Source organism: Scyliorhinus canicula, chromosome 4 (assembly GCF_902713615.1).
Source record: "Scyliorhinus canicula chromosome 4, sScyCan1.1, whole genome shotgun sequence".
NCBI lineage: Eukaryota > Metazoa > Chordata > Chondrichthyes > Carcharhiniformes > Scyliorhinidae > Scyliorhinus > Scyliorhinus canicula.
This window is the reverse complement of record NC_052149.1, coordinates 43,438,603-43,465,675: the sequence shown is the minus strand read 5'-3', so window position 1 is coordinate 43,465,675 and position 27,073 is coordinate 43,438,603. Positions and strand designations below refer to the sequence as shown.

At 42.7% G+C, this 27,073-nt stretch overlaps 1 protein-coding gene across 8 annotated transcripts in view; it reads left to right on the top strand.

Annotated features, from left to right (window-relative positions):
- The window catches only part of rnf220a (ring finger protein 220a), a 554,594-nt gene that overhangs the window by 483,096 nt on the left and 44,425 nt on the right, over positions 1 to 27,073 (top strand). For 7 of the 8 annotated variants that reach the window (XM_038794120.1, XM_038794119.1, XM_038794117.1 and 4 more), the window contains exon 13: positions 13,318 to 13,426. In XM_038794120.1, the coding sequence (XP_038650048.1) occupies positions 13,318 to 13,426 (109 nt within the window). Of the gene's footprint in view, positions 1 to 13,317; positions 13,427 to 16,124; positions 16,592 to 27,073 lie in introns of those variants that run through there. The other variant, XM_038794123.1, reaches the window with a different exon arrangement.

The following is a 27,073-nucleotide window of genomic DNA, read 5'->3' as shown; positions in this document are numbered from 1 at the left end:
AAGGGCAATTAGATAAGGGTAATAAATGATAGCCCAGCCAGTGACGTCCACATTAAATGAATTGAGTTTTTAAAAAGGCGGCATTGTGCAAGTACAAAATCATAAAATAATGGCCGTAGGGCACTGGATTGTTGTAGGAAGAATCGGCATGGTGGTTAGCACTGCTACCTCACAGCGCTAGAGGCTCGGGTTCAATTCCAGCCTTGGTTGACTGTCTGTGTGGAGTTTACATGTTCTCCCTGTGCCTGTGTGAGTTTCCTCCCCCAGTTCAAAGATGTGCAGGTTAGTGGATTAGCCATGCTAAAATTGCCCCCAAATGTCCAATGATGTGCAGGTTGGGTAGGGTTATGGGGATAGAGCGGGAGAGTGGGTCTCGATAGGGTGTTCTTTCGGAGTGTCAGTACAGACCCGTTGGGTCGAATGACCTCCTCCTGCACTGTAGGGATTCTGTGGAAAGTTACAGTTATTAGCATTTCAAACTTGTAAGAAATGCCATTTTGCCGAAGTGAAATATAACGACCATCAAGTTAATGAACTGAAGTGAATAAATATAATCTGATCTGACTTGATCGAGCTCGGTAAATTCACAGGATCTTAATTTGCTTTTCTACTTCTTGAACAGGAGTTGGGTATTTCAGTTCAGTTATTGAGGATTACAGGTGGTCAGTTAGAAAAGGTGTTATAGGTTTTTCTGAGGTGGATGATTTTGCTCTTGGTATGGGTATATTAGCTAAGCCTAAACCTGTGGCAAGTGTTAAAATGGAGATAACAAAATTAAAATACTATGACAACACCTGATAAATGAGAACTCCGACAGTGATGGATTTATCTGATATTTTATTCAACTTAAGTAGATTTTTGTTGAAGAAAATTAGTTAATCACTGGAATTAATAGATTCTCCCATGTGAAATATGACAATTTCAGTTATTTTCTTAAAATCTCACTTGGTCAATAATAGCAGCAGTTGGGTGGTACTGCCCAATCAGAGATTCCCACCGGCGAAACAAAAATTAACTGGGGTAACTGCTTTGCATTGCTAACTAATGCTATTGGGAGCATTTATGCGTTGATGTTTACCATTCCGCCAACTAGTTTACTACCAGCTACTGTTCGGGGTCAGGTGAGACGAGTGAGTGAGTGTGTGTGTGAGTGAGGCCAGTGGAACAATATTCCAACATAAACTACCATCCATGAAAGAAAAGGAAGGAAAACAGAGCAGCAGAAACTTAACAGCTAGACTCGCTGATCAAAATGATCAAAATAGATCACCTAGCCGTTTAAACTTACTGAATAAGGATGTTGCATTTTCAGCCTCAAAACTGCATCCTGCATTGCACTAACATATTATTTCTGTTTCCTACATCATGTATCCTGTTGGAACACATCTGGTTTTATATTCTGTTTAGAATTGGATAGAAACCTGCATTGTCACATTTAATAATAATAATAATAATAATAGCTTATTGTCACAAGTAGGCTTCAATGAAGTTACTGTGAAAAGCCTCTAGTCGTCACATTCCGGCGCCTGTTCGGGAGGGCCAGTACGGGATTTGAACTCGCGCTGCTGGCATTGTTCTGCATTACAAGCCAGCTATTTAGCCCAGTGTGCTAAACCAGCCCCTTGGTCTGGATTCTTCAGACTTTTAAAGGTTTTTCATTGCATCTGTCTGGCATAGAATCATAGAATGGTTACGGCACAGAAGGTGCCAATTGGGCCTGTCGGGTCCATACCATGTCCAAGAGCAGTTCACCAGGTCCCACTTCCCACCTTTTGCTCCATAGCCCTGCAAATGTTTCCTCTTTACATAATGATTCACTTCTCTTTTGAATGCCATGATTGAATCAGCCTCCACCATACTCTGAGGCAGTGTCTGTTAACACCAAACCCAGCACAGTTATTAAGGCTTGCTTCAGTCAATTACAAAGCAGCAGTCCCGTAGCTTCCAACAAACTAAGCTAGGAAAAGCACGACAGTCAAAAAGAATGTGAGCCTTCATTCAGAGTAACTCAGGGGCTTCAGGCTTGGCTCAGTGGTAGCATTCATGCTTTAGAGCCAGAGAGGTTGCACTTGTGCACACTATTTAGCTTGACATGTCAATGCACTACTGAGGGAATGCTGCACTGTCAGAGGTGCTGTCTTTTGTTGGAAATTTTGAATTTAGGCTACCCACTCTGGCTGGTGGACATAGACGATCTTGTGTTCAAGGAAAAGTAAAGGCGTTTTCCGATGTTCTGGCCTATATTTATCGCTCAAACAACATCTTTTAAACTGGATTACATGGGTATTTATCTCATTGCTGCTTGTGGGATTTTTCTATGCACAAACTGGCTACCATGTTGCACTACATTCAAACAATGATTACACTTCAGAAGTACGGATTCAAAGATGAAACGGGAGCTTTATTGATCCATTGTGCAGAACTGGTCTTAACTCCTTTACCTTTCACGCTCTGCCATTTTTGTTTTCACAGTGAACATATTTAGATTGTAAAATAGTTTGACATCAGACCTGTACACACCTTTTCTCTGATTCTGACCTATTGTTAAACACCACTCTTTTGAATTTAGACTCAAGCAAGCATTCTAATATTTTTGGCTTCTGAGTATGTGTAAACTAATGTGATTTAATTAATGAATTGCATAGTGAAGGCCTCTGAGATGTTAATTTGGGAATTCCACTGTTTAATTTGAGGAGCAAAGAGCACGCGTGTGCACTAATGTTTGACAAATGACCTGCTCTATCTGATAGACCTAGCTGGGTCCATTGAGACTCTCCACCGTGATCATTATTTGCTAATGAAGTTAATGGATTCCGTTAGAGGCTGCATTGTTGCCCAGGCAGAGACATGATATAAGATAATTAATTCGGCGTCTGAGTTACTAGGACTAGTGGGAGAACATGCCATTGAGTAGACTAAATTCAGATTTCTGAAGAATTATTGTGACACCAAAATTATTTTTTTACTTTTTTTATGACTGATTATTTTGCAAGCTAACTGTTTCAATAATACTTATAGTTTACAAAATATGTCTGCATATAAAAGATTTGATGTGCAGCCACAGGTTTTCGTAGATTAGCTTAAAATGTTTGGAATTAAACATTAGTTTGTCTATGAATTAACAGAATGACTTGTCTGGGACCTGTGAGTACATATATAATCTATAAATGCTGACTGGTGGCTATATATTTCATTTATAATATTAAATTAATGATGTTTGATATAGCAATATTCTTTCCTGAAAGTGTTAACTTAACATTGATATTCGTTCGGCACCTTGCCCTAATAGCTATTCATCATGTGAACTTGGAGAATGATTCTTGGCAGGTTATCAAATGCTCAGAGATCACTGCCAGGTCTGATCCTGCCCTTAGTCAAAATCTGAAATGCACAACTTCCATCAGGAGTCATTGCACACAAACCAGAACCCTGACTGCTCTTTCTTTTCCCACTCTCCCCATGCTAAAATTAGTATCTCCTGTATAACTTAAAAAGAAATAGGTTTAGCGTAAACACATAGAATGAAGTTTAGGTACCCACAACCCTCCTACTGTTTATTTTCTATGTACCCACAAATCAACTAGTACTACTTTCAGTCAAAATGGATAAAACTTGCATATTCGAAACAGTGGACCCCTGTAAACCTAGGTGAAATGCACCAAAATTAAATGGTTAATGAGCACAGCCCAGTTAATAAATGTGATTTTAACAAGGTCTGGAGCATATGAACCTACAATAACTAAATCAATATTCTATTGATTGTGCAGTATTCACATATTGCACTGGTCTTTCGGTAGCACAGCAATCTTTTACAACTAAATCAGGACTTGATGTAGCCTACTCATTGATTACCAGCTGCATCACTCCAACTACGTGGCTTCTTCTGGACTCATTTCAAGCAATTATTTTGTCTGCCCATTTGTTATTTAGATAAACCATAAACATTCTTTGACTACGAACATTTCCTAGTTTGTTTGCCTTTGGATAAAGACATTGCTGCTGTACAACTATTTAACTACAACTGCTAACCATTTGAGGTGCACAAGATAGGTTCTGGTTGTGAACTTTTTCCTCTGCCTTCAAACAAAATCATGCTTGGCGTGGGGAAGCTATCCTTTGTACACTGTGTAAAGAAATCGTAAACCTGTTGAAAAAGTATGGATTTAAATTTTTATTGCACAGAGCGAAATCAAGAAATCCTTCCAAAGTGAGTAATTAATAGGGGCCTACTGCAATACATTCACTCCCAGAGAATTCTTTAACAAAATAACTTGTGGCTTTTTCATGGTACTTGAATGGCTGTGTAGATCCGTGTGTGCATCTCTCCTCCTCCCCCCGCCCCCCCCCCCCCCCCCATACTTTGCAACATAAACTTGTCACACTTATTTGAAATGTGTTTGTGTTTTGGCAGAAAAATGCACAGCTGTCCTTCAAAGATTTGTAGAGTTGCTGTTGCAAACTTCCTAAATTGCAAAATCAATGTGTGGCTGCCAACGTGTAAAATTTGCCCAGACCTCCCGAGTGTAGTGAATAAATGTACCCGGGCTAATTTGAGCAGCATTAAATTGTCAGGAAACAAATGCCGTTTCAATGCTTGACACTAAGGCTTGCTTACTTGCACGGTAGATGTGGTTTATAGGGCCCTTGTGCAATGATAAATGGCTGCTGGTTACACTGTTGCATAAAGTGATCGTTTTGGTCCTTTGAAATTTCCTTCTGTGATTTGAGGATGTTTATCAGATCTGAAGTATTTCTCACTTGTTTTAAATCCATGTATTAGTTAGTAAGTGCACCACAAGAAGGTCTGTGTCATATACTGCTGTTTGCTGGTGAAAAGCTTTCCACTGATTGCGCATAAGATTAAATTCTTCCTTCTTGCCTCCTTCTTTATCTCTTCCCCCCCCCCCCCCCCCCCCAAACAGAATTATTTATAACTTCCATCATTCTCTTCTGGGCTTAGAAGGTGGGAAGAGCATCTCCTGTGTAGTTCTCTGTTCTTCGATCTACAGGGAGTGCAACCTATCTATATATGTCAAGGTTTCACCTTCACCACTCCCACCAAATTATCTGTTGTTGTGCAGCTAGTATAGTATCACTATGTCATTCTTTTTAGTTACACAATAGATTGAAGCCATTTGCGTTCTGATGTCTTTTTTTTCAAAGATTTTAGTTGCTGTGTGAGATAGATTCTGAAAGGCCCATGCTGATTTCTGGAACAATTCAGTTTGCAATGGAAGTGCTACGGTTTTGGTGCAAACTGCCTCAATGCAGTAAATCAGAGCTTTTCACAATGACTACCACCTGCCTGTGGCCACCAATAGTATGACTACCCAGAGACTCTCCGACTATCGGTAAACAAGCTGACAGTAGGCTTTAAATCAATTAAATTATGTAAATTGCTGCTTCAGCACTATTATTTCTGTCTAGAATATTGTGTATACGTTAAGGAAATCAATTCTAATGAAAGGTTACAAACCTGATACATTAACACTTTCTCTCTCCACAGATGCAGCCAGACTTGCTGAGTTTTCCAGTGTTTTCTGTTTTCATTTCAACAGTGTTGGTTAAGTCAAATGGAACACTTTCCTTGAGCTACCAAAGACATGTCATCAACTTTATGTATGGCATATGATTTTCTTAAAGACTGTTGAAATGAATTTGTACTTTGTGTCCCCTCCCTTGTATAGTTTCCCTTGTTCACATGTCTCTGAGAGTACTTTGCAGACAGGCCAAAGGCAGTATTTGTTGACATTTTCTTTTGCAGGAGCAGGAGTAGACCATTCATCTCAAGAGGCGATCACCTCAAGACTGCTCCACCTTTTGGTTAGGTCATGGCTGTTCTGTTCCTTAACTCTGTTTACCAGCCTTTGCTCTAAGTCCTTTAATATTTATCAAAATAACCTATCGATCTTAGTCTAGAAAATGTTAATTAACTTAACATTCAAATTCTTTTGGAAGTGAGAGTTCCAGTTTTCCATTGTGTGAAAAAGTGTTTCCTGTTTGCATTCCTAAGTGGCCTACTACTTATTTTAATATTATGCCCTATTCTGAATCCCCAACTAGAGGATGTAATTTCTATGTATCTACCTCATTGAACAACTTTATTATTTTAAAGAACTTGATTAAATCCTGCTAAACTTGAAGGAATAGAGAAGTTTATGCAACCTGTTTTTATGCTTTCAACCCGGTATGATATTTTGTTGAATTTGCACTGTAACCCCTCCAAGGCCAGTATAGTGTTCCTGATGTTCAATGCCCAAAACTCAGTGTGGTCCTCTAGATGGAACTGACCGCTGCTGAGTAGTTGCATCATCAGTTCCTCACTTTTGTGTTCCAACTCCATTAAAGACCAATATCCATTTTGTTTTTAATTAATTAATTATTAATAATTATATAATTATAGGTTATGTTTTGAATCCAAGAACCTCGGCTCCATAGTTCTCTATTAAGTAGATAACTTCAATTTGTTCCCCACATTCGATTCAATGTCACACTTTTTCCCACTCATATAACTTACGTTCCTTTCTAACTGTGATCTGTGGGAGACTTATTGTGCCTCCTAACATAGTGCCATGTGCAAAATTGGATCTATGACTCTCTCTTCCATAATCCAACTTATAAATGTCTATGGTGATAGGGTAATAACCCAGTACAGAGAAATAGATGCAAACTGGGTGTTCCAGGGCAGAAAGTAGGCTAGAAATTCATCACACAAGCTCCATGACCTGAGCATTTTGCACGTCACGTTCATTTCCAGTGATGGAATTCTTGAGGGAAGCAATCTCTTGCCTGAAAGGGACGTTCTAATTGTAGTTTGTATCCATCAGCACTGGGATTGTGCAGGTCAGTACAGTTCCCACAATCCCTTTGTTTTAAGGCAGTCTACCTCTTATTAAATCACAAAAACATGCCTTGGGGGTGACCTTCTTATCAAGATTCCTCTGGATCCGTACCTGATGACCTATCTGTAACTCTATGTTCCTGCCCATTCATCATATCCCTTAACTCCTTGAGCGCAAAACAAACCTGTTGGACTTTAACCTGGTGTTGTGAGACTTCTTACTGTGCTCACCCCAGTCCAACGCCGACATCTCCACGTCATCCTGCCCCTTCAACAGCACTCTCATTGGTGACACAGTGAGTGCTGATGGCCTCGCTTACATTGAATTGTCCTGGGTTCACCTCCTGCCTCCAGAACCTTCCCAATGTTTTTTTAAAAATAATTTTTATTAAGATTTTCAAAAACTTATCAAAAACATAAAATAACAGCAAATATACCCATTTCTCCCTTCCCCCGCAACAAACCCCCCCCCCCCCCCCCCCCAAATATTCCACCTACGTCTTGTTGCCCATTCACTTAACCTGTCTATATTTTTTTAAACATATCCTTACAGGGGCTGGTTTAGCACACTGGGCTAAATCACTGGCTTTGAAAGCAGACCAAGGCAGGCCAGCAGCACGGTTCAATTCCCGTACCAGCCTCCCCGAACAGGTGCCGGAATGTGGCGACTAGGGGCTTTTCACAGTAACTTCATTGAAGCCTACTCGTGACAATAAGTGATTTTAATTTCATTTGTACCTAGCTTTATATCGTCCGTAAACCTAGATACATTACTCACTGTCTGTTAACCTAAGTCATTAATATAGATTGTAAATAACTGAACCCCAGCACTGATCCTTGCAGCACTCCATTAGTCACAGCCTGCCAAGTTAAAAATGCCCCATTTATGCCTACCCATGGCTTCCTGTCCGTTAACCAATCCTCTTTCCATGTTAATATATAACACCCAACTCCATGAGCCTAATCTTGCGTATTAACTTTTTATGTGGCACTTATCTTTTGCAAATCCAGTTATACTCCATATACTCTTTCCCCTTTATTTACCCTTCTAGTCGGATCTTTCAAAAACTCATAATAAATTTCTCAAACTTAGTTTTCCTTTCATAAAACCATTTTAAGTTTGACTGATCCTGCCATGATTTGCTCAGTACATTATTAAGACTACCTCAATGATAGATTCCAGTACTTTCCCAATGACTGCTGTCAGGCTAATTGGCCTGCAATTCATTTTTTTCACTTGTATAACGGTGTTACATTTGCTAACTTCCAACCAGTTGGGACCATACAAGAATCTAGGGAATTTTGGATCAGAGCTATTCGCTTACCTCTGCCACTACCTCTTTTAGAATCCTAAGATTTAGGCCATAATTGTCCTGGTGATTTGTTGGATTTTAGCCCCTTCAATTTCTCCAGTTATTTTTTCCTATTGATATTAATTATTGGAATTTGCTCACTTTTATGGCACATAGTACCCTGCATTTCTGGTTTGCAACTTACAATTTTCTACTCCGAAGGCAAACACAAAATATTTGTACTGTCTGTTATTTCTCCATTTCCCACAATAATTCCTCCTTTCTGCATTTAAGAGACCAACGTTTACTTTAGTTACGCTTTTCCTTTAAAAAACTCTTAAAACTTGTTTATATATGCTTGGTCCGTATACTCTTATTCTATTTTTTCCCTTTTTATCAAGGTGGCCCTTTCCATGTTTTTAAAACACTCCCAATCCTCCGGAACGTGTTACTACTCTTTGCAACTACTCTTTTCTTTTAATCTCATACTCTTTATAACTTTCTTAGTAAGCCACGGATGGATTTTTCTTGGTTGTTTCTTTTCAGTGGAATGTATTTTTGTTGAACATTTTCAATTGTTTCTTTAAATATTTCTGACTTTATTTCCTACCATAACTTTTAGCCTTAATACCCAATCAACCGTAGCCAGATCTCCCCTCAAACCTAGGTAATTGGCTTTGTTTAAGTTTAAGATTTTTTTAATGATTGAAATATGATCACAAGTTCCCAGCAGACCTATTGCTATAAGATTCCTGATTAACCCTGTTTCATTTCATAATACAAGAGCTAAAACAGCTTTATCCTGGGTAGGTTCCACAATGTATTGTTCAAGGGAACTGTTACATAAACATTCTAGAAACTCGTTTTCTAGACCCAGCCATGCCAATTTGATTGGACCACTCTATATTGAAGACTAAAGTTCTCCACAGTTTCATAGAATTTACAGTGCAGAAGGAGGCCATTCGGCCCATCGAGTCGGCACCGGCTCTTGGAAAGAGCACCCTACCCAAGGTCAACACCTCCACCCTATCCCTATAAACCAGTAACCCCACACCCAACACTAAGGGCAATTTTGGACACTAAGGACAATTTATCATGGCCAATCCACCTAACCTGCACATCTTTGGACTGTGGGAGGAAACCGGAGCACCCGGAGGAAACCCACGCACACACGGGGAGGATGTGCAGACTCCGCACAGACAGTGACCCAAGCCGGAATCGAATCTGGGAACCTGGAGCTGTGAAGCAATTGTGCTATCCACAATGCTACCGTGCTGCCCAGTTATTACATTTCCATTGTTACATGCTCGAATAATTTCTTGTTTTATTCTCTCTTTGACAATGGAAGTACTGTTAGCTGGCCTATAAACTACTCCCATCAGTATTTTCTGATTTTTATTGCTCATCTTCAACCACGCTTATTCTACCTTATGATCTTCTGAACCAAGATCTTTCATCAATAATGTCCTTTTGTCATCTTTTACTATCAGTGATACACCTTCTCATTTGCCATTCTCTCTCTTTTTGGTGCATTGGTTATAAAACTTTGGGATGCTTGATGTTAGTGAAAGATAATATACTGCTAGGCAGAGGTAACTACTCTGCAAATATTATTTTCGCTATGTGATCGCATTCAGTTTCTGCAGAAGGTTTATTGTGATTTGTTGTCTTATTAAGAATGTTTAGAAGTTTGTCTTGCAGTACCTTTGATAAACTTTGTGGCTTCAAACAGGAAAATATTTTATGAGGGATCTTGAAGTGTGTAAAATCGAGTTTTGAAGAGGTTCTCAGTGGTTGACATTGAATTTTGTTTGGTTGTGCATTATGATGAAATTATTATATACTATTGCGCCAACATAATTTTAAAATTCTTATTCGTGGAGACTTACTACCATAGACACATTTTAGTCTTCTCAGTACTTAGTGTTTAGAAGATAGTGATGTGGAAGGCTATGTACTTTCTCAGAAATTATGGTAACATCATTATGGTCTGCACATGAATTGAAACATTTTTCCACTCAGAGCAAAATGGCTGAATCAACATTTGTTGTCTTCCTGGGTAATCTTCTCATTTAGAAGCCACAATAATAGTCCTTTTCAAGGAAAACTTTGAACTGAATTTCCCAGGCAGGGGAGGGGATATTGGGGACAAGCAAATTCTGAAAAGAAGGGCATTGAGCGGGTTTGCTGGCATGTTCTCATCTCCAGCCACTTTTCCCGAGGGTTGGTTGGGTCCAATGCTGGCAAACAGGTGTCTGCGGCAGAATACAAATCAAGGTCTTTGAGGGATGAAATATCATCACTGTTGCTGGTATTGTCTACGCCCCTGCTATATTACCACCCTGGTAACTAAGAAGAGGCAAATTCCCACCGGGTATTTGGAGCTCTGGGAGAACGGAAGGAGATTTAATGGTTACCGTCAGAAAATAGCAAGACTGCTGTTTTTCCAAGTACAAAACTGTTCCATTAAATGAGGACTTCATGGAGACGGATGCCTCAAGGTGTCACGCAACTAACACAGTGGCACTTATTTCGCTGGTATTGTTGACATCTCCATTACTTCCTGCCCCATCACGTGAGGAAGGAGCAGTGCTCTGAAAGCTCGTGTTTGAAACAAACCTGTTGGACTTTAACCTGGTGTTGTGAGACTTCTTACTGTGCTCACCCCAGTCCAACGCCGGCATCTCCACGTCATCCTGCCCCTTCAACAGCACTCTCATTGGTGACACAGTGAGTGCTGATGGCCTCGCTTACAGTGAATTGTCCTGGGTTCACCTCCTGCCTCCAGAACCTTCCCAATGTTTCTTTTTTTAAAAATAATTTTTATTAAGATTTTCAAAAACTTATCAACCCCCCCCCCCCCCCCCCCCCGGGGTTGCTGCTGCTGCCGGCCCATTTTCCTACCGTTCTGCCAGGAAGTCAAGGAAAGGCTGCCACCGCCTAAAGAACCCCTGTACTGATCCCCTCAGGGCAAATTTCACCTTCTCCAACTTAATGAACCCTGCCATATCATTGATCCAGGCCTCCACGCTTGGGGGCCTCGCATCCTTCATTGAAGCAAAATCCTCCGCCAGGCTTCTAGAGATGCAAAGGCCCGAACACCGGCCTCTTTCGCCTCCTGCACTCCCGGCCCCACTGCAACCCCAAAAATTGCGAGTCCCCTGCCTGGCTTGACCCTGGATCCTACCACCCTCGACACTGTCCTTGCTACCCCCTTCCAGAACTCCCCCAGCGCTGGGCATGCCCAAAACATATGGGTGTGGTTCGCTGGGCTCCCCGAGCACCTAGCACACCTGTCTTCGCCCCCGAAAAATCTACTCATCCTTGTCCCGGTCATGTGGGCCCTATGCAGCGCCTTGAACTGTATGAGGCTAAGTCTCGCACAGGAAGAGGAGGCATTCACTTTTTCCAGGGCATCCGCCCACGTCCCCTCCTCAATCTCCTCACCCAGCTCCTCTTCCCATTTACCCTTCAGCTCCCCCACCGAGGCCTCATCCACCTCCTGCATGACGTGGTACACGTCCAAAATCTTCCCTCCTCCAACCCACACCCCTGAGAGCACCCTGTCCTGCATCCCACGTGGGGGCAGCAGAGGGAACCCCTCCACTTGCCGCCTGGCAAACGCCCTAACCTGCATGTACCTAAACATGTTCCCCGGGGGGGACCCAAACTTCCCCTCTAACTCACCCAGGCTCGCAAACCTCCCATCCACAAACAGGTCCCTCAACCTCCTAATACCTACCCTGTGCCAGCCAAGAAGCCCACCATCGATAATCCCTGGTACAAACCGGTGGTTCCCCCGTATCGAGGACTCCATCGAGCCCTCCACCTCCCCCCTATTCCGTCTCCATTGCCCCCAAATTTTGAGGGTAACCGCCACCACCGGGCTCGTGGTATACCTCATTGGAGGGAGCGGCAACGGCGCCATTTCCAGCGCCTCCAGGCTCGTGTCCACGCAGGACGCCATCTCCATCCTCTTCCATGCTGCCCCTTCCCCGTCCATTACCCACTTACGCACCATCGCTGCTTCCCAATGTTTCTAATTGGATGGTAATTGTGGATGAGGCCTGCTAATTGGCCGCCTCCAGTAAAATTAATCTGGCAGACATGCTGCAACAATGAGTGACATTTGCACCTGGAAATGCCACCACCTACCAAATATTTTCAAAGATGGGAAAATTTCAGCACATTGTGCCTTCATTTGTCCAATTATCCATACCTTTAGATTAACAATGTTACTAATAACCACAACTTTCATATAGCAGCTTTAACAAAGTAATGTCTCCTCATAATTAGATATTTTTGTATCCTTCCAATTCTGCTTTGTTTTGCAACGGTAGAGATAGAACAATCATATGCGTTGAGTCTCTTGTGTACTTTCTCTTAATGTCTCCTTTGGTGCATACATCTCTGTGGCCAGCATAATTATTCTTAAATTCATTCTCAGTTTGACATCCTCTCTTTGCTGTCTTACCCACTTAGTGACCTGACAAGAATGGCAATCCAAAGATGAGGCTGGTACTTAACATGGTAGCATTTAAATTTGTGTACTTTCCAGAGATTTAAAACTATAGACTGCTCTTCAGTGATAAACTGACGAATGATTAGCAAGTGTTTCTAAAGACAGTTCTGCTAGGTTAAACCTTTTGGCTTCCCTCCCCACCCTACCCTACTCATTCCATGTCATTTGCCTTGCCTTTTTTTTATCTTGTGTGAATTATCACTCCTATTTGCTTAATATTAAATGCGCTGAATTTATTGCAATGCCTATCCTAGATCTATAAACTAAAGGATGATGAGATCAGGGGACGAATGTGGCTAACCCAAATAGGGGAAATGCTGGAATGGCAATAACTAAATATGTATCCTACCATTCAATGTGTTGTACAGAATATTTATGTGCAAGTTTGAAAATGCTTGATACTGTTTTTACAGTGACACTTGTACATTAACTTTGAAACCGTGGTGATCTAGTGTGAACTTTTGTAACCATTGTGAGTTCATACCTTATCTGTTGTCTGTTTTATTCAAGAATATTGTTAGGTACTTAATGTTGTTTATAGTCTTCCAATTATGGCAGGGTGTATGCTTTTAAGAAATATGGGGCTTAACGACTGCTATTTCAAACGTGTCTGAACTAAATTAATGAACCTCAAATCTGATTTGTTTTTCTTGTATCTGCAGGATATCTGAAGATGCAACTGTAACGACAATTGAAGCACTGAAAGCCCGTATCCGGGAATTGGAACGACAGCTGTCCCGTGGGGATCGGTATAAATGTCTTATCTGCATGGTAGGCATTGTTTTAGCTCGAGTTTGAAAGCCTTGCTGTCTGTGCTGTTAACAATCATAATTTGCCCGAGGATCCAATTTTTTTTAACATACCATTTTGGAAGCAGCATTTTAAAGTGAAGTTAGTTGTGGCACCAGACAGTTTCTGCTGCACTTATGAGAATCAACTAATACTGTTGCACCTTTACCGTAATAACACGTCCCAAGGCATTTCATAGGAACATTAGAAAATAAAATACAAAGTCGCATAAGGAGACATTAATTCAGATGATCAAAAGCTTAGTCAGGGGGGTGGGTATAAGCAGTGTCTTAAAAGAGGTAAAGGGGGCACAAGGTACAGGAAAGATGTTCCAGAGCTTGGACCTCAGTAGTTGAAGGCATGGCTGCCAATGGTGATGCAATTAAAAATGGGGATGCACAAGAGACCATTGTTATAGGAGTGCAGATATCTTGGAGGATTATGGAGTTACAGGAGTTTACAGAGATGGGAGGGAGCTAGGCCATGGAGAGATTTGTAATCCAGGATGAGAATTTTAAAATCAAACCATTGCTTAACTGGAGGTCTTTAGGTCAGTGAACACAGAACTGATAGGTGCATGGGACAAGCTGAAAGGTAAGACACAGACAACAGAGTTTTGGATGACCTCGAGTTTACCCAGAGTAGAATGTAGGAGATCAGCCAGAGGTGTGTTGGGATAGGCGAGTCTAGGATTAACAAAGGCATTGTGAGGGGTTCAGAAGTAAATTAGCTAAGAAAGGGGTGAAGTTTGACAACGTTAACTATTTGAGGTGGTCAGGGAGTCCAGTAGTAATAGCTTTGTTGAGAATTTGGAGGCAGTTTCGCAAGCACTTCGGGTTGGGGGCAGAGTCTAGGGCAATGCCGATTCAGGGGAACCATAGATTTGAGCCAGGGAAGTAGGGTGGAAATTTTCGGAGATGGAAAAAGAAAAGAATTAGCACACTAAAAAATGTGTTTCTTGGCGGTTGGTTTGCAGGATTGAGGGAGCTGGGAGCGAAGTATGGGCTGGATCAGGGGGAAATATTTAGATACATGGAGGTTCGAGACTTTGCCAGAAAGGAGATACAGAGCTTCTTGATAGAGCCGGCCTCCAAGTTGCTGGAGGAGGTGCTGGGGAAGGGGGTAGTGTCGGCGGTTTACAGGCTATTTTGGAGGAGGAGAAGGTGCCGCTAGAATGAATCAAGGCAAAGTGGGTGGAAGAGTTGGGAGGGGGTATGGAGGAAGTGTTCTGGTGTGAGGTGCTCCGGAGGGTGAACACTTCCATCTCGTGCTTGAGGTTGGAGCTGATACATACAGCTGAAGGTGGTTTCTAGAGCACACCTCACGAGCGTGAGGATGAGCTGGCTCTTTGAGGGGGTAGAAGATGTGTGTGAATGTTACCGGGGGGGGGGGGGGGGGGGGGGGGGCGCTGTAAACCACGTTCATATGTTTTGGTCCTGTCCAAAGCTGGAGGATTACTGGAAGAAGGTTTTTAAGGTAATCTCTAAAGTGGTGCACGTGAAACTGGACCCTGGCCTTGGGGAGGCCATATTCGGGGTGTTGGACCAGCCGGTGCTGGAAACGGGGGCGGAAGCAGATGTTGTAACCTTCGCCTCGTTGATCGCCCCAAGGAGGATCCTGTTGGGATGGAGATCAACTTCTCCACCCTGTGCCCTGGCGTGACGGGGGGACCTGCTGGAATTCTTGACTCTTGAGAAAGTCAAATTTGAACTGAGGGGAAGGATGGAGGGGTTCTACAATTCATGGGTGTTATTCATTATGTACTTTTGAGAATTGGATTACATCAAACATTTGGGTGGGGTTGGGGGGGGGGGGGCTGTATGTGTTCATGGTGACTATGGGTGATTCCTAATTCCTTTCTGTTACTTAACATGCGGGCTAATGTTTGGGGGTTTGGTGGGAGGATGGGATTGTTGTTATTGATATGGGGATTGAGATTGCATTCATTACTGATTATTGTTTATTGTTGCTGGCTGGGAGAAAATGTGAAAAAGGAGAATAAAAGTATTTTTTAGAAAAACAATATCTGAAGTGGAGATGGGCAGCTTTTGATGGCAAATTATGACAAATATGAGGTCAAAAGCTCATTTTAGAACTAAAGTTGTGTACAGACTGGTTTAATCTCAGACTATTGCCAGGGGAGGGATAGAGTTAGTAGCTAAAGAACAGAGTTTGGAATAGGGACCATAAGCAATGGCTTCAGTCTTCCCAATATTTATTTGGAGGAAATGTTTGCTCACCGAGTACATAGAACAGTACAGCACAGAACAGGCCCTTCGGCCCTCGATGTTGTGCCGAGCAATGATCACCCTACTCAAACCCACGTATCCACCCTATACCCGTAACCCAACAACCCCCCCTTTAACCTTACTTTTAGGACACTACGGGCAATTTAGCATGGCTAATCCACCTAACCCGCACATCTTTGGACTGTGGGAGGAAACCGGAGCACCCGGAGGAAACCCACGAACACACGGGGAGGACGTGCAGACTCCGCACAGACAGTGACCCAGCCGGGACCCTGGAGCTGTGAAGCATTTATGCTAACTACTGGATATTTGATGAACAGTTTTATAATTTAGCGATGATGGTTGGGTCGAGAGAGGTGGGAGTAAGGTTGAGCTGGATGTCTACAGTGTACATGTGAAAATTAATGCTCTGTCTTTGGATATTGTTGCAGAGGGCTGCATATAGATCAGATGTGGGAGGAGGCCAAACGGTGCAGCCGCAGGGAGAGAAGCCATTACAATTGATTTCATTGCTATGACATGATAGATTAGAATAAACCAGGTGAGAGCAGTCCCACCCAGCTGGACAACAGTGGAGAGGCAGTGGTGTGGTGTGTCAAAAGCTGCAGACAGATCGAGAAGGACCAGACTGGAATATTTATCTTTTGTCACAGTTACAATGAATGTCATTTGCAACTTTGATAAGAGCTGTTTCAGTATTGTGGCAGTGTACGAGCCATGATGCCTGCTGTCAAGGTCATTTCATCACTTGAATCATTTTAACAACATGGACCCAGATTACAGTACAACTGTTTTGGTTTATTGAGCTCTGTGGAAATTCAGGAACTGCAACACTGAGAGTTATCGATTACAATAAATAAAGCACTGAGTGACATGACACTCATACCTTGCAATCTCACGGTGATTGGTTAGTTTCCTTAAACCACTTTCAGTTGTTTGTTTCCACTGCTGTTTCTCTCTTTAAATTGTTGATATTTAAATAGGATGTATTCCCTCTGATACTCAGTGACATGGGTTTCTGGAAGAAATGGATTCAAATTTATTATCGTGTTGACGGTCAGCTTCTTGTACTCACATGCATGAGTGAAGCTGGTAATTTGCCTTGTTTGCAGGGCTCCACTGAAATTTAGATGCCCAGCAAAATGTGTGTTATATTTTCAATTTTGCTGGTAAGCTTTAGCAATTGCTAGTTTAAAAAACTAAATTGCATACGAACCATCATAGCTGCTGTCATGGCACGAGTAATCCATTGTCGCTTCAAGGTCATTTCATCACTTGGAAACTACTGTTTCTGCACAAGAACATTGAGGAACACTGTACTTGACGTTTACTTAGTTTGATTTGACTTTTCTGCAAATTTGTTGCTCCTTATATCGATGTTCCAAGTGTTTCTGCTTTATGTTTCTGCTCCACTGCTATTGTCTGATGTGTAGAGCAAGTTGTTCTGTTGCATAATATTAAACTGAATACTGCACTTCATCTGCAACTTGCCACTTCAAAAATATATTCGTGTTGATTTTGCAGACAGTGGTGAACAAGCAACACTCACCGTGCATTGCAGTTACTCTCGTCCCTAGACTTCTGAGGGATTTCGGAGGCAAAATGCAGTTATTAGGCAGTGGTAACAGTGCAGCATCCTTTACAAGGGATTGGAAACCTGTGTAAACAGGGAAGGCATTGGCATTCTTCCTTAACTGTTAGATTGAAGAATACTTACTGAGAGATGCAGAGTGTAACATTGGACTCATTAGTGCCCTGGAAATCTCCAACATGACGTCTGCAGAATGTACACACACTTAAGGGGTATATTGTGCCAGATATCATATTGGTGCAAGCATTGGAGTGCGAAGAACGGACATCTGCTGCAATATGTAGATCATCACATCAATCAGTGTGCTGATTTGACGCCAGCAAGGCACTGGTCGGGTGTCAGGAGTAGGAAGACGAATGCCGTCATTGTGGTTCTTGTTCCATGGATCACTGCCACTTTCTTAGAGCTGCACCTCAACAATCCTAGTAGCTGATAGCCTGTCGGAGGACAGATTGCGAGATTTCTTGGAGACCCTCCAAGGCACTCTGAACACTAGTATCTGCAGCCAAGCTGGCAGCAAGAAAGTTTCCCAGATGTTAAGTGACTTAAGCTTGTGCTGCAATGGAAGCTGAGATACAGATACTGCATCACGGTTGGGTCCACAAGTATACTAATAAAGGTAATCACAAAACGCCCTAAACAAAAATGGTGCCAGGCTCCTTCATGCTCCCCGCATATTGGGCCTGACAATGCATTGAGCATTTCGATGTACATCCCATAAATCAGCAGATATTGTAGAATGCGGGGGAAGTGAAAGAAGCATTAGGTATGAGGATATAATCATCTATGGTTTCTTCTCTTCCAGCCCCTGAGCTGCACCCTAATATTTGTCGACTCCATTGATGGCACGCATTGTCTCCTCCGTGAGGACATGTAGCTGCAAGTGTATCCCACCAATTGAGCGATACTGTCTCAGGTTATATACAACCTTATCCAGCAAGCGACTGAGAAGAGTCTCAGTCAGTGTGGTGCATTGTGTTGTGGCTGCACAGGTTGAATTGTGTGTACAACTTGTGATAAGTGGACTTGAGGCTTGCAGCTTTAAGTATGTGAGAGTGCAACGAAGTTTATGAATCGTGGACATGGGGCTGGTTGCCGAAGATTGTTGATATGTGAGTGATGTGTAGATGGAATGATTTATGCAGTGGCTGCAGCTGCTGATGCCATTGCTAGCATATGGCCTTTGATGATGCATTCACTAATTATGACCACTCATGAGGTAATTGAATTTCTTGCAGCACTGATCCAGGTCTTTGGGGCTTGACTCCTGGCATTAACCTCAAAGGCTGTTTGCCCTCACTACGTTTTAACGTGTTTGGAAGGCCTCCTAGCCCCCTACAAATATACAACATCTCTGCTTTCCACCTCCTCTGCCAAGACTTTCACTGCATTTTCTTAAAGTCTTTTCCGCTCTTCCCCTTGTGTTATTGTTCCTTACTTTTCCCAGGTGAGAATCTCTTCAACTATGACGGTGAGCACATGCTTTAGCACCATGCATTTTCCCCTTAAGAGGTTCAGGCTGGCTTTAAGTGGTACAGACTATATGTAATTGATACTAAACATTCACCATATAGGCCCGCAGTTGATGACATTTAGACAAACAACTGTACAGTTGGCGCTGGCTGAGTAGAGATCATTCAAATGAGCGAGCAGTATGAAATTGGTATGTTACAATCAATGGGCATGGAGTAGCATGCATAGTGATTCATTTTTGAGGCTATCCCATTTAACCCTGCAGAGTCTGAACCAGGAATTCTTAGAATCATAGAATCTACAGTGTAGAGGGAGGCCATTTAGCCCATCAAGTCTGCACCGGCCCTTCCCTTGGAAAGAGCACCCTACTTAAGCCCACACCTCCACTCTATCCCCGTAACCCCACCTAGCATTTTTAATTTTTGGACACTACGGGCAATTTAGCTTGGCCAACCCACCTAACCTGCATATCTTTGGACTGTGGAGGAAACTGGAGCACCCGGAGGAAACCCACGTGGACAGACAGACAGTGACCGAAGCGGGAATCGAACCTGGGACCCTGGAGCTGTGAAGCAACAGTGCTAACACTGTGCTACCATGCCGCCCAGTTCTTTAGAATGTTTAATTCCATGTAAAATCACGTATTAAAAGTGAAATAAGAGAGAGAACTAAAGATGGGACTCAGAGATAAAAGAAAAAGAAAAAATATTACTTTTTTGAATTTTCAGCAATTATTAAAATCTGAAGGAATGAGACTCCACACTTTTATAATGGTCATTTTTTATTGTCAGAGAGGCTTTTTGGTGGAATGAAGCTTTGTCACTCTACTGAAATTAACTTATACTTCAATGAAAATACTGTGCCGTTTTCTGGCATGTTTAGTGGGTAAATAATGTATAAGTGCTCTAATTTTACACTGTGACATACATGTGAATGCCAATTCTTTTGGCAAAGTACTGGAGAAATGAACTTGTGGAAGAGCAGGGAGGCATCAAACAAAAACATCTGGATTTCCATGTTTAGCTGTGCATCTGTAAATGCTGTAAGTTGCTGTCTAATTTACTACTTCGTAATGGTGAGCACTGATAGCCTAACCATTATTCCAATTGCAAAACCCGAGCCATTACAGCTTCTGCATTCATTCGGCCTTCACAAACAAATCTTCATTATAGGCATCCACAGGGAAAATAAGAAAATTATCCTCTACTCTTCAGTAATCTCCTAGATTGCCTCACATAAGTTACTGGTCTGGGAAGCGCCTTTCTGGTACACTTTGACTGCAATTATGAGACTCAGATTGGTAGCTGCAATGTTTGCTCCAGCCAGATCACATACCCGGCAAGCACTCCCATTCTTCATCTTGGAGTCACCTCTGTGTACTTCTGATTACAAGCACAAAGTAAGCTTCTTTCACAAAATATAAATTTTAAATAATTACAGAGTTCATGTGGCAGTATCTGCATTATGCAAACTTTTAAATTATTTGCAGGTAAGTTGAGAAATGTCCAACGTCCATCCACTCAGCCACTTTTCACACCTAGTTTGACACTGCACTGAAAACATACTGCAGAATGAAACCAGTGCTGTGATATTTCCCTCTCCAGTTTCTTTCTGGTATCAGTTTGGGCTTTAACTCTGGATTTACATTACAATTTAGCACCACTATTAATCTCTCGGCTGTGTTGTAATTGCACTGAAAGTTTATTTTTCTGACAGAAACCTGAATGAATAATTTTCTGCAGTGTGACAACAGAAGACTTCAATTCTCCTGGAATATTTGGAAGGACATTTTCATTTTGTGCCAGTTTTACTAGTTTAGTTAGAAACATTCTTCATTTAAGAGCATCTTTAAGATCGTAAAATGTTCCAAAATTCATAGTAACATAATCAGAGAAAAATCGACAGGGGTGAAGAAGGAGATATTGGGGCAGGTGGCGTAAGACTTGGTTGAAGGGGTAGATTTTAGGGAGTGATTTAAAAGAGAAAAGAGAAGTGGAAGGAGTTAGGGAATGTATTTCAGAGTTTAGGGCCTAGACAACTGAAGGGATGGCTGCTGATGGGCAGGCAAAGGAAGTGTATATTGTGTAAATGTCCAGAGTTAGAGGATTCCTCAGAGGGTTGTAGGCCAACCGGAGGATACCGAGCTATGGAGAGGTGAGGTCATGGAGGGAATTGAATATAAGGACCAGAATTTTAAACTGGAAGCATTGGACTGGGGGCCAATGTAGGTCAGTGAACACAGGTGAATATTAATAATTACATGGCGCCTTTTGAGGAAAAGAAGGGGGTTTCATCCATTCCCTAAAATATCTTGGCTCAGTGGTTAGCACTGCTGCCTCATGGCACTAAGGGCCTGGGTTTGGTCCTGGCCCCGGGTCACTGTCCATGTGGAGCTTGCACATTCTCCCTGTCTCTGCATGGGTCTCACCCCATAATCCCAAGATGTGCAGGGTGGGTGGATTGGCCACGCTAAATTACCCCTTAATTGGTTAAAAAAAAAGAATTAAAAGAAAATCTTTTCAATGGTCCAAATCTTGCGGTCTTCAGATCATCGGAGACCAGACATACGACTGAGATGTGTGTCAGGACTCTGCAAGTCCTGACACACTGACCTACGTGGGAATTGTCTGGGAAGTTTTGAGTACTGTTAGGGGAATTCCCCTGCTTTCCAGGACCATCCACCAAAATCTTTAACTCAGACAGTTCCATGTTCCTGACCTGAATAGTTAGCAAGAAATATTAGACAGATTAGAAAACTTGCTCTAACTCCTGGGTAACTACAGAATTGACCCCCCCCCCCCCCCCCCCCCCCCCCCCCCCCCCACCACACACACGCACGTTATTCACACTGACCCCTCCGACTACCCACCCTGAATCTCACAACTACCCTTTGACCCAACCCTTCCTCATCACCCACCTATTCCTCCCCCAACCCCCCCAACCCAATCGCTATCACAGGTCTACCACCGTCCTCCATTCTTGACCACACTGCAACTATCCGACTATTCCCCTGGACCTCCTGGCTACCCCTGGCCACCTGACTATCCAACCACTCGACTGCCCCCAATGACCACCCGACTAACCCCCAGACCTGACTATCACCATACCCACCTGTCATCCATCCACCTGCCGCCCTGCCCACGTAACGCACCTCTCCCACCTTTCCTACCTACGTATCTCATCGAAGTGCTCACCTACCTCACCCAGTAATGTATCCTAACCCTCCTCATCCACTAACATTCAAACTTGACTTTTAAACTCACCATGCTACAGCTAGTATTATTAAAAAGGGGGCACATCCTGTCTGTACCCCCCCCAATTCTACTCTACTCTGACAGAGCTCTCTGAGGAATGCACTGTTGCACACTTAAGGGAAAGTCAGGCTTAGAAGGCCCCTGAAGAAATGCGAAGCAACATCGGGTAGGGGAATGTTTGCGCTGAGCGGCAGTGTAATGAGAAATGCAATTCTTCGAAGATCCGGGCCATTATCCCCTTATTGCGTTATTTTGTAGCTCAAAGGCAGTGACCTAATGGTGTTGTTGTGACTGGACGAGTAACCCAGAGACTCAGGGTAATGCTCTGGGTACCCGGGTTCAAATCCCGCCATGAAGGGCAGCACGGTAGCATTGTGGATAGCACAATCGCTTCACAGCTCCAGGGTCCCAGGTTCGATTCCGGCTTGGGTCACTGTCTGTGCGGAGTCTGCACATCCTCCCCGTGTGTGCGTGGGTTTCCTCCGGGTACTCCGGTTTCCTCCCACAGTCCAAAGATGTGCAGGTTAGGTGGATTGGCCATGCTAAATTGCCCTTAGTGTCCAAAATTGCCCTTAGTGTTGGGCGGGGTTACTGAGTTATGGGGATAGGGTGGAGGTGTTGACCTTGGGTGGGATGCTCTTTCTAAGAGCCGGTGCAGACTCGATGGGCCGAATGGCCTCCTTCTGCACTGTAAATTCTATGTAAATGAAATTTGAAATCAATAAAAATATGGAATTAAAAGTCTAATGATGACCATGAAACCATTGCCAATTTGTCATAAAAACTCACCTGGTTCGCTAATATCCTTTAGCGGAGAAAATCTGCTGTCGTTGCCTCGTCTGGCCTGGTTTCTGTTCTAGCCCATGTTACCACGGTGATTACCTTTTTTTCAATAATTCACTGGTGATTAAGGACTAGGACAAGAAAGGCACTATGTATATGCAAGTTCTTTTACATTGTATTTATTTGCACTACAGACATATAATTTAGGAGGTGCAATGTGCTCACATTCCTTTTAAAAATGCATTCTTTCACAGGGCGTGTGTTGCTGATGAGACCAGCATTTTTATTGTCTATCCTAATTGTCCTGGAGAAAGATGTGTTTAGCAGCATTCTTGGACTACTGCAGTCCATTTTGTGTAGGTACACCCACAATGCATAAGGAAGGGAGTTCCAGAATTTTGACTCCGCAGCAGTGAAGGAATGGCAATGTAATTCCAAGTCAGGATGGTGTGTGGCTTGGAGGAGAACAGGTGTTGCCCTTGTCCTTCTTGGTGTTAAGGGTCACTAGAGGTAACTAGTTTGGAAGGTACTATTGAAAGAGCCTTGGTAAGTTGCTGTAGTACATCTTGTAAATGGCACTGCTGACATTGTGCTTTGATGGTGGAGAGAAGAAATGTTTAAGATGGTGGTGGGTGCATATCAAGTGGGTTTCTTTGCCCTGGCTGATGTTGAATGTCTTGAGGCAAGTTGGAATATTCCATCACTCTCCTGACTTATGTCTTGTAGACCGCTATTGGGGAGTCAGACAGTGAGTTACTTACCACAGAATTCCCAACGTCTGACCTCTTTTGGCCATGGTATTTCTATGGCTTGTCCAGTTAGGTTTCTGATCAACGTGAACCCCCTTGGATGTTAATAGTTGGGACTCTAGGGCAGCACGGTGGCGCAGTGGGTTAGCCTGTTGCCTCATGGCGCCTAGGTTCCAGGTTCGATCCCGGCTCTGGGTCACTGTCCGTGTGGAGTTTGCACATTCTGCCCATGTTTTCGTGGGTTTAGCCCCCACAACCCAAAGATGTGCAGTCTAGATGGATTGGCCACTCCAAATTGGCCCTTAATTGAAAAAAATGAATTGGGTACTCTAAATTAAAAAAAATATATAGTGGGGGACTCTACAATTGTAATGCTATTGCTATGGCATTTAAGTTTTATTCCATGACAATTTTGGATACAATGCAATACTACCTGTTTTGAGTGGTTGAGGAGAGGTGTGCAGTAGTGGTTGTTCATCAGTTCATAAGATACAGGAGCAGTATTAGGCCATTCGACCCATTGGGGCTGCTCTGCCTTTCTATCATGGCTGATATGTTCCTCATCTGCTACCTACAATGTTACAGACCAAGAGCTTGATTGCGAAATCATCCAGAGCATCTCCTCCCTAGAACACATGACCTAGGAGTGGAAGTAGGTAATTTAGCCTCTCGAACCTAACACCCTCAATGAGATCATGGCTGATCCCATCCTGGCCTCAACTCCACCTGTTCTCCATAACACTTCAACCCATTACCAATTAAAAATCTGTCTAACTCCTCATTAAATTTACTCACTGTCCCTGCATCCACCACACCCTGGGGTAACGAATTCCACAGATTCACAACCCTTTGGGAGAAGTAGTTTTTCCTTCGATCTGTTTTAAATTTGCTACCTCTTATTCTAAAATTATGACCTCCCATTTTGGAATGACCCATAAAAGGATGCAACAGCTCCACATCTACTTTATCCATACCTTTTAGCATCTTGTATACCTCAATTAGATCTCCCCTCATTCTTCTAAACTCCAGAGAGTATAGGCCTAAACTGTTCAATCTCCCCTCATACGACAAACCCCTCATCTCTGGGCAGCACGGTAGCACACGTGGCTAGCACTGTGGGGTCCCAGGTTCGATTCCCCGCACTGTCACTGTCTGTGCAGAGTCTGCATGTTCTCCCCGTGTCTGCGTGGGTTTTCTCCGGGTGCTCTTGTTTCCTCCCACAGCCCAAAGATGTGCAGGTTAGGTGGATTGGCCATGCTAAATTGCCCTTAGTGTCTAAAAAGTTTAAGAGGGGTTATTGGGTTATGGGGATAGGGTGGAAGTGAGGGCTTAAGTGGGTCGGTGCAGACTCGATGGGCCGAATGGCCTCCTTCTGCACCGTATGTTCTATGTATCTCTGGAATCAATCTAGTGAACCTCTTCTGAACTGCCTCCAATGCCACTCCATCTTTCCTTAAATAAGGGAACCAAAACTGTGCACAATACTCCAGGTGCGGTCTTACCTTGTATATTTGCAACAAAATGTTCTTACCTTTGTACTCAATTCCTTTTGCTATAAATGTCTACAGTTGGTTCCGAACTTGACTGTAGTGATATTGAAACTTTATTGCTGCAATGTGAAACTACTTCATATCGGTGCAAATTGTAAATATTTCCCAAGGAAAGACTTTACAAGCTGTGGCTTATTTTTCCAGAAAAGCAAAGGCTGAATGATACCTGATAGAGATCTTTAATATAACGAAAGCTGTTGCAAGGGTGGAAGTGGAGGAAATGTTTTCACTTGTTGAGGTGTCTAAAACTAGAAGCCATATAATCATCAATAAATCCGTTGGGCAATTCAGGGGGAAGTTCTTTATCCACGGAACTTGCTACCCAACAGTAATTACCTCAAATAGCATAGTTGCATTTAAATGAAAGCTAGATAAGCGCATGAGTCAGAAAGGAATAGAAGGGGTCTAATAGGGTTAGATGAAGAAAGGCTTGTGAAGCATGAATTTGGCATGATTACAAAGTGTTCAGGATGGACAGAATATACAGATTGCTTTATGTATTCTAGCAAAAGTAGAAATTAGGGAAGTGGAATCGATATCACAAAACAGGATAATGATTTGATGCAAGTTAACCAGCAGGCAACGGAAAACGTGGAACAGTGAAGTTGGCTATAAATGCATGGGCAAAATAATAACGATCAAGACATACTATGTATGAGGAGATGGAGATAGAATCCCTACAGTGCAGAAGGAGGCCATTCGGCCCATCAAGTTTGCACCGACCCTCTGAAAGAGCAGCCCACCCAAGCCCAGATTCCCACCCCATCCCCGCAACCCCACCTAACCTTTGGATACTGAGGGGCAATTTAGCATGGCCAATCTGCCTAACTTGCACATCTTTGGACTGTGGGAAGAAACCGGAGCACCTGGAGGAAACCCACACAGACATGGGGAGAACATGCAAACTCCATGCAGACAGCCACCCAGGATCGGAATCGAACTCGGGTCCTTGGTGCTGTAGTGCTAACCACTGTGTCACTGTGCTGACAATGATAAGATAAGAATGATACGATAAGAATGGTACCAGTATCTGGCCGTACAGTTCTAAAAGAACAATTTCAAAAGAATATTGGAAGAACTTAAAAAAATGGATTGAGGGAAATATTCAGGGAAAGCTCAGTTGGTACTGAATGGAATGTATTTATAGGCATCCTGTAAGCATGAAAAATAAATAAATATATTCCTGGCACTAAGTGAGACTAAACAAATGGGAGTACAAGCAGATTAACATGACACCATTATGTGAAATAAATAAGAAAAGCAAATTCACAAAGTCTATAAGGTGCAAAATCAGAGAAAGAGCCATGAAAAGTGCAACACCATCACAACATCCTACCAAGAGGGTACTGGAAATGATCAAATTTGACATAAATGATAATAGTAGGAAGGTTCTCAGTGAGGAAGTGATGCAGGCAGACACGGACAGAATTTAAACTGAAATTGAACCAAAAATGTGTAACACACTGAGTAACCTATTCTTTTTCTTTCTTTTTTTCAATAAATTTAGAGTACCCAATTATTTTTTTTTTCAATTAATGGTCAATCCACCTAACTTGCACATCTTTGGGTTGTGAGGGTAAAACCCACGCAGACATGGGGAGAATGTGCAAACTCCACATGGACAGTGACCCAGGGCTGGGATTCAAACCCAGGTCCTCAGCGCTGCAGTCCAGAGCTAACCACTGCGCCATATGCCGCCACTGACTAACCTTTTCTTGAAATGTACACTGGAGAGGACACTTGTATGCCACCCATCATAAGAGGCTCTACATATGAATTTAATTTTGACATCATTGGCGTGCAGTTTGTAGATAAACTCAAAACGCACAATCAAATCTTCAGGACAATTGGTATACACCCGAGCTGTTTAGTGACAAAATCTACTGACAATTTCCATGAAGAAATCAAGAGGTCTCACTAGAATTTTGTTTTGATTTGATTTGATTTATTATCATATGTGCTGAAGTACAATGGAAAGTA